The 8,973-nt window shown below is 41.4% G+C and overlaps 1 protein-coding gene across 1 annotated transcript; it reads left to right on the forward strand.

Annotated features, from left to right (window-relative positions):
- Positions 1–288: 288 nt before the first annotated feature.
- On the forward strand, positions 289–8,447 carry LOC125738198 (serine/arginine-rich splicing factor 7-like). Its single transcript, XM_049006897.1, has 8 exons — positions 289–445; positions 4,434–4,610; positions 5,643–5,723; positions 7,095–7,148; positions 7,239–7,292; positions 7,597–7,641; positions 7,951–7,986; positions 8,098–8,447. The coding sequence occupies exons 2-8, from the start codon at positions 4,477–4,479 to the stop codon at positions 8,150–8,152; spliced, it is 459 nt and encodes a 152-aa protein (XP_048862854.1). The 5' UTR covers positions 289–445; positions 4,434–4,476; the 3' UTR covers positions 8,153–8,447.
- The last annotated feature ends 526 nt before the right edge of the window (positions 8,448–8,973 follow it).

Raw genomic sequence — 8,973 nt, forward strand, 5'->3', positions numbered from 1 at the left:
GTAGTAATAATTGGTGAGCTTAAAGAAAAATGTTTTGTTCGTGGACTATAGAATAGGCGATAACAGTACATAACATTAGAATTCAATGAACATACTTTTCTCATTCAAATATTTTACTATTACCACTTAGATTGAAGCAATAACGTGTTGAGCATTTCGCCCATTGATCTGACTGGTACGATTTGTGGTGTGGAATTCGGAGAGGGATTCTTTTGGAACACAAACAGCTTTTTCTGCCACTTTGCACGTTTCTTTGTAACTTCGTCACGGTCACTGCAATAAGAACGTTCTGCGCAATGGCCCGCGCGCGCCCCCTCGAGGGCTGAAGACGGGAGCGCGACGGGAGTTGGGACTCGCGCTCTTTAGGCGTCTCTGTCACTGAGGAGCGGTCGCCCGAGAGCCACCGGCCCGAGTATCATGTCCAGATACGGGCGCTACGGAGGAGGTGAGTGGCGCGCACGCCATGGCATTTTCATTGCATTAGATACATATTTTATCGTATGTATTCACCTTAAGTTATAGCTAAGAAGTGCAATGCAGATTGCTGGCCGTTCGTTGCTTCCCGGGTTGGTTCGTTACCAAAGGAGTCTGCTAACGGCGCGAATAAACTAATCTGTGCGAGTAGCAGGCTAGTCGTAATGGCGGAGTGCTGTTTTTTTGTGTGTGTGCATTATCTGAAACTACCGCCTTTTTGGACGGTTTTTTTTAAGCCGGGTGGCTCACATATTGTCGCTGTGCTAAAAATGCGCGATAATGAACGTGCGGGACAAACTAAGTCTTTTAAAATATATACATATATATTATAATGCGGTGCTGTTCGGCGATGTCGCAATTGCTTCTGCTGAGATGCTAGTTGGCTAAGCTAATGCTAACTGCTCAACTAGCTAGCCGCCTCACGGACGATCGACCAGTCGCACAATAATCCAGTTTTTTCAGTGGAACCTATCTAAATAAGGCAGATGTAATTCCTTCACGAAGAAGTATTTTTTTTGTAATATATAGTATACCAAGCCAGCAATAGTTATCAATTTATCTTTTAGCTGCGGTGCGGTACGCTTTTCAGTACTGAAAATGGATTCTCGCCGAAGCGCGGCTATAGTTAGTTTGCTAAGTGAAACGGCTTCGCGAGTTAAATAAGCTATCCGTCTTTTTCTGCTCATCTGGATATATCTAAATGATGTTAAATATGTCAAAAATTTCCAACGATGGTGTATTTTTAGCTGGTTAACCTCACATCCGGCCTTCACGTTGCAAACCCCTTTGACTAACCGTTTACCCTCATAGTCTAGAGTGAAACTCCTGGGTTTTGTTGGGGATTACAATAAGATTTCTTGTCCTTTTGTCCAGTAACTAATAATATAGGTTTATTTTTCTACTTTTGTAATAAATAAATTGGAGACATAGCTTAACATTGAGTTGGTTTTCGTAAGATGCATATATTTTAATGATTGAAACCCTTTAACCATATTTATGTAGCAACAGTAACTTTAAAAACTGCAGCTATTATGGTGAACATTTTTTAGGGAATCGGTTTGTATCATCGAACAGCTGTGAGTCCATTGAAAGGTATAGAGCAATGAAATCCCCACAACTTTATGTATAGAATTCTGGAACCTTCGGCCAGCTGCCAGGCCGCTGGCATGGTTTTGTCTTTGGATATCACTATAAACCGACAGCATTAGATGTACGGCTCGTGTACAGGCCTCGATCTGTGGGCCCCGACACGCTGTGAATGAGCGGACTTCCCGCTCAGGCGGGCCTCCCGCCCGCGTTCGGCCTGGAGGAAGTGCGCGCGCCAGCTGTCTGTATGGAGAGGCACAGCCGCTCCAGCTCGAGAACAGCACGTGGCTTTGTCCCGAACCTGTGTCGCCAGTTAGTGGCTCGCCTTTATCAACTACCCTTGCAAAATAGGATTATCTCTCTGGCTTTCCACCTAATCCGATTTTAAGGTTTATTTTTTGCAATTTATTATTTAAAATAAAGTCGTGTTTTCCTTGTATATGGTTTTGGTCTTACCTGCAACGCGGCACTAAAATTGGGGACAAGAGTCCGATTGGTGTGAGATGTGAGTAAAAGCCTTAAATTGCTTTTAATTTGAAGAGCAAATTACCTGTGGAATTGTGCTGTGAAGGATGCAGACGTGTTTCACCCAGTGACCATTTTAGGTGTTATAGTTAGACTGTTTTTAATTAGGTTGATTTATGTTCTGTGAACTTTTGATATGTTAAATATCAAGACTTATTTTCCTCTGTGCTATAACATACGTGTGATTTCTGGATGAATAATATCACAATGGTATTAGTGAGGGTGCATTAATTTAAATTGCATCTGAATTATTATGATAAAGGAGTTTCTGTCCTTTTAAAGTCACGGCTGTGTCACTGTTTTGGTTGTTGTGGGAGAACAGCAGCATTGTAATCGTGAATATTGTAACATGGACTTTACTACCCATTGAAGCCATATATGGAGTTACTGAAGGGTAGTAATATGCTAATCAGGTTGCTGGCCTCAATACAATTGCCTCCAAAGGATATTAAAGTAAGAATATTGTCTTAAGGTATAAATCCTGATTGACTTCATAGTGCAACTGCTCTATGAAAATGTCAACATAGCCTTTAAGAAACAGGTTAGGCGTATATGTTTTCATTAGTGGACCTGCACTGGCCTATACATCCACAACTGGAGCTGCAGTGCCCCTTTTTTTATTTTTCCTTCCAGAAACTAAGGTTTACATTGGTAACCTTGGGACAGGTGCGGGGAAAGGAGAAGTAGAGCGAGCATTCAGTTATTATGGACCTTTGAGAACAGTGTGGATTGCTAGGAACCCTCCAGGGTTTGCCTTTGCGGAATTCGAAGATCCGAGGGATGCAGAAGATGCTGTCCGCGGCCTGGATGGAAAGTAAGTGGATGGCTCCGGGACCCAGAGGTGGCGGTGGTCATGACCGCTGGGCCTGGTGACGTAGTCTGAGCACAGTTGCCAAGGGAATCCACTCCATCTACCAGGTCTGACGATTAAGGTTAGCCTAAGAACCAAAAGTTCTCAAAGGGTTTGTGGAGGACTTTGGCTGGTCAAGCGAAGTAATTTGCTCTTTGGAAATATAGAGGCATTGTAGGTTTTAAAATGCGTGTAGTTGAATATTCACTATAGGATTGATGCATTCAGGTTGAATTGCATGAGGCTGCATGGAGGAAATGCTCTATAAATATGCACTTGCAGGTATTCTACTCATTGTCAGCAGTATTTGGGTGCAAGCCAGGAAAGAGAGGCCTCAGTGAAAGGCAAAGAAATGAAATACTCACATATTTGGTTCACTTTAGTTGATGGAATATTTGGTCTACTATTATATTACGGGCTGACAGGGAAAACAAGCAAATACTGCATACATTTATATATGCGAGTCAGAAAATGGTACCTTTTAATACTTTCGGCATTAAACTTGGTTCCAGTGAGGATTTTCATTATTCAGATTTCTCATTTTGATGCTTTTATTCCTGTGCATGTAAATATGCAGACACACTTACCAGAACCGAAAGAAGGAATATAATGGATTTGTTAATGCAAGCACTACCAGAAGTAAATGTTCTACATATATGTAATGTAGTTCAGGGTGATAATTTAATTCCTTGCTTCACATGAAGGAGACAAGACCCAGACTTTGTGTTGATTTGTCCTGATGGTAAAATATCTGCTCAGGGTGCTTACCTTTGTGCTTTCATCCTAAAGGAATGGCATTTCACAGCAAAGCAATGAAATTAAATTAAACTAGATGGAATGAGTAATTCTCCTATTTTCTATTATCACCTTGGTTGTTTTCATGAATTGCGATGTTCTCATAAATAAAATGAACACAGCTCATTTTTATCTGTGAATTCTGATCACCCAATAGCAGAAATTCCCACTTTATGTGGGATTGATGGAAGAAGTGGGATTTCTGTCAGGGCCTGGATGAAAATAGACCAATGAGTCACTACATCACCAAAACCTACAGATAGCAACATTTCAGCATTTTTGTGCTACTAGGTTTTCCCCCCTAAGCCTAAGATGGCTGCCCTATATGTTGTAATTGCTGTGGTTGGCAGGATTTTGTTTTAATTCCTGCTCAGGGCCACTGGGTTGCTGCAGCCTGCTCACACCAGAGCACCAAATCCACATGTGTAGCGACGAGACGGGCGCCTGGCCCGTAGCAAACTTGAAAGCAACATTTGCAGTCATTTGGCCTTTTCGCGCCTTGTGTGCCAGTGATAGCAGAAGGTTGGCTGAAACCCAGAGAACTCAAATGAGCACAGTGCAGCGTCTGCTGCGGCTCCTTTGGGATGGGATTGGTACCCTTGCCGTACAACATAGTCTGCTTGGAAGCTAAGAGAAAAACCGAGGTCTCCAAATGTTTCTTGTCGTCTTCGGGAATGTCAGGGACACTGTTTGTTCGTTTCAGGATAATCTGTGGGTCCAGAGTTCGAGTCGAGCTGTCTACAGGAATGCCGAGGCGTTCTCGGTACGACCGCCCCCCCATCCGGCGGCCTTTTGACCCCAACGACAGATGCTACGAATGTGGCGAGAAGGGTCATTATGCCTATGACTGTCACCGTTACAGTCGACGTCGGAGGAGCAGGTAAGTGCGATCCCAGAATGCACCACACCTTGTTTCATACTTAGCTTGAGCTACTCTGGCTAAAGTTTTAAAAAATAACATATCGTGATAATGATAATACTGACATTAGCGTGTGTTTATGCAAGCGAACATGTTAGAATTACTATTTTGATTTGCTGTTTCTGACCTTTTTGCCTTTTTCTTTTTTTTTTTTCTTTTTCAAAAAATAACATTCTGAAATGCTGCTGCGATATTAATCACCCACCTGATCAAAACCTTTCAGGTTTCTCCATTTGAGTCACTCGTCTTGGTTGAGAGTGTCAAAGGCCTTTTCGGTTTCGTGAGACGCCTAGCGAATTCGACACTCATGGTCCTTCTAGACCTTGAGGTGACCCGCATAGGAAGCCAGACCCCAGTGAGCACCTGCCACTTCTAGCCACACCTTAAGATTTCATAGAGGGCAGAGAACTAACTTGCGACCCCGACGACTACCAGGCTGATAAATTTGGCTATCGATCTGGGCCTTGGTCCGTAAAGAGGAACAACCCGGTTGACCACGGTCCTGTCTAGAAAAACCGCCCCGCATCTATCAAGCCTCACCTTGAGCGATTTGGCTGTCAGTGCGATCATCGTTAGATTGAAGAACGCGTCTAGATGCAGAGAACGGCTGATAGATGCTGCTAGATCTCCTAGACCTTGGTCCAAAGAGGGTCGACCTGCAAACTTGCAAGGTTTATTTTAAGTATCAATCACTGTTCTTTGTTTCTGTGTCAACCTTTAAGAATAATGTGATTTACTAGACAAAAAGACTTGTCTATTTCATACAGAATGGAAACATCCTAGTCTGTAATAATATATGTGACTCATTCATGTACTGTATGCAAAGTACTCATAGTAATGTATTGTTTTGTGTAATAATCTGAGCCAGTCACAGGGCCTAGCCTTGAGAAGAGTAACATTAGAGCAGTGAGCGGAACAGGAGCGGATGGACTTGGTCTGCTGCTAAGCAGTAATGGTCTTTCATTTCATCGTCCTGTCTCTGGGTGTGGTCAGGTCCAGGTCCCGGTCCCGGTCACACTCCAGGTCCCGGGGAAGGAGGTACTCCCGCTCGCGCAGCCGGAGCCGTGGAAGGAGGTGAGTACCAAGGGTAGGGAATATCACGGCGTGTTACACCAATCGCTGAGTGGCAGGCATGGTAATCCTACCCGGTATGACTTTCAGAGGGTTGTTTGCTGTTCTTGTTAGTAGAGCCTGATGGACATATTTGTTTATCACAGGGCTGTTTATTCACCCTTAGCTCTCTGCGTAACGTGGCTATATTTTGAGCCAAGGGATATCTTCTTTAGAGAAACGGGCCCAAAGTCCAGATATCTCTCGTAAGGTGGGCCCTGCAGTAGGCTGCAAAGAACTTCAGTAGTGTTTTAAATCGCCTGTCATTTTGTAACTCTTTTTGCTCCAATGAGATATCATGCAAAATCTCGTCCACCACTCAGATTCCTTCCTCCTGTAACAAGTGTAACCAGCATGTTTTATTAGATTATTCGGGCATATTTAGCTCGATAGCGACATGTTTTATTGATTATTACCATGTTTAGCTTGGTAGCAACATCTTTGCTTAACTGGCATGATTTTAATAATTATTACCTTAATACATTAATATTAGGGATTTTGCTTTGCTGATATATATTCAATTGCAGACCTAATAATATATGTAATCCAAACACATTATTATTATTTTTTTACAGCATTCTTCAGCGCATTTTATTAATGTAAATGCTTGCTGTCACAATTGAGTTTTATGTTTGGTTTTTGGCTATCTTCTTTCATGGAAAAATGGTTTTAAATGATCAAATCAGAGTAAGAAATGACAGTATTCCAATATACCTGAAGTTAATCTCAATTGAGCAACACAAAAAACAAATACTTAATTTTATCGTGACATTATTTTTGAGAAGTTCTCAAGTTCATGAGTGACCCATTTTTCAATACTTGTTTAATGGTTTAACTTATCCATACATATTACACATTTCCACCAAAAATACTACTTTCAGGCAAGTATAAGCCAAATTACAATGCTTTCAAAAAGGCATATACCATGTACATATAATTGCATGTACTCAACAGGCAGAGTGACACATTATTTAATTCCAACTGAGTTTAGTCACAACCTAAACTCTCACATTGTTTACAACCAGGACACGGAGTGTTATAGGAATCCTTTTAAAAAGCTTTTTTCTCTCATATTTTAAAAACAACACATTTTGATTTTAACGCTTTGCGTTAACGTGGTTAAAGTTCCCAGCCCTAATAAGAACTCTCTTTAAACATATTTTATTGATGTAAATGCTTGCTGCCTCTTTCGAGCTAACTTCGGTCTTATGATTGTGTCATCGGGCAAACAGATGATCGGCATGTCACAGGAGGGAGGAATCGGGACGATGGGAGGGATTAGCGTGACAGCTCCCTGTCATGAAACATTTTTTCACTGCAAACACTGTGTTATAGGTCAAGATCGTTTTCTCCCAGGAGATCTAGATCTGTAACTCCCAAGAGATCCAGGTGAGCCTACATTGTTGGTGTCCAAACACCTTTTTAGGTCAAGGTCAAAGAGGCAGTTCTACCATTTCTTAAAAATCCTTTCATCTGCAGGTCAAGAGCAAGATGTAGATCAAGGTCCAGATCTGGCTCTCGTCGAAGGAGCAGGTACGGTTTGCCTTTCTCCTATTCTTGAGTTTTGTCTTCAAGGGACACGTGACTATCACCACAGATTCCCCTCAGACTCCAAATACTTTTAAACTCGCCTTGGTTGCTTTCATATTCAGAATATTAGTGCCGTTTCTTGGTGTCGTATCTGCCTTTCCCAATATCTTGACCCTTTGTGTTTATGTATTAAGGAACTAATCAGTGACCATGATCATTTTAAGCCATTTTCAAATCATTCATTAAAGGAAACGCTTGACCATTGATTGAAAATGTAAAGTGATTGAGCATACCCTGTCACTTCCAGGTCTGGCTCGGGGGGTAGATCCAAGTCCAGCTCTCCACCCAGGAGGTGAGCCCTCTGTTACACATAAACGCGCTGCTAGATGCTCAGTCCCATCCCCAGTGGTGCCACGGTCCCCTGGATACGTTCCATGCCATTGGAGAATGTTGAAGATGGTGTCTGTCTTTGAGGAGGTTACTGTATAAGGCATACAGATTCTTGGGACGGATATATCGAGCCAAGTATTATAGGATTAAGGGATGTGTTTTAGTTGTGGAATATCTTCAGTGGCAGTAAAGCATACTTGCATTTAGGACATGTCTGAACTTTTAGCCACCTAACTGCCAAAATTAACCTTAAACTTGTTTTTCCCTTCAGCCAATCGAAATCTAGATCATCACCTTCAAAACGAAGGTATGCACCGATGTCATTTGTGTGCATGCTGTCATGTCCTGATTTAAAAAAAATAAAAATGATAGAATGATGAAAATGTAAAAGTTGATAAAACATTTTTTCTGATTCCAGCCGGTCCCCTTCAGGAAGCCCTCGCAGGAGTGAGAGTCCAGAGAAAGATCATTAAACTTTTATCAAGGTGTATCTTTTAGAAATTTAAGTGATTTGCTTACATAACAAGGGAATCTGAGGATTTAATTTGAGTGTTGGTTTATGTTGGTTTATGTTCTTCCTGGTTTGTACTGCATTTTTTTTTTTATTTTCTCTAGTTTTTAAACATAAAAACATGGTAGGCAAACTGGATCCCAGACTTTTTTTAAGGGATACATTATATTTCTATTCTACAAGTGGTTTGTGATGCTGTAGAAAATGTGTATGGGCTTTTTTGTATGTTTACATTAAAGTTTAAACTTCTAGCTGAACCATCAGAGTGGAAAATTCTCTACGTGGATTTATTTTTGTCCCTGGGAGAAATAGTACAATGTAAAGAAAGATTGAAAGAAGGAAAAAAAACTTTTAAATGGCCAATGGAAAAGTAGACAAGCTAAATTACTCTTGTTAACTTGTTTAATTCAATATGTATAAAGTGTAGCAGAGTCGTGTGTGTGTGTTTGTAATGTATAATTATTTATGTTCAGCTGAAAATGTAATAATTGCAGTGCAGGGCTGACCCCCCCCCTTCCCCAATGTGTACATTATGGCAAATATCCTAAAGGACCCATTAGAACAACCACTAAAACGCATTACGTAAGTAAACAAAACACTCTGTACGGTTCAGACACACAGGAAGCCTGTAGGGGGAGCTGGAGTGCTGAAGAAAACACTTTTACGCATTTTACTCTTCCTGTAACAGAATGTTCCCAAACATCGCTTACATTGACGCTTTGTATTCTGAGATGTGGTTTAGTCAGATGAACCTTTTAAGAATAAGCTTGTGTGTGTGTGTGT

The sequence above is a fragment of the Brienomyrus brachyistius genome, chromosome 3 (assembly GCF_023856365.1).
Source record: "Brienomyrus brachyistius isolate T26 chromosome 3, BBRACH_0.4, whole genome shotgun sequence".
Classification (NCBI taxonomy): Eukaryota; Metazoa; Chordata; class Actinopteri; order Osteoglossiformes; family Mormyridae; genus Brienomyrus; species Brienomyrus brachyistius.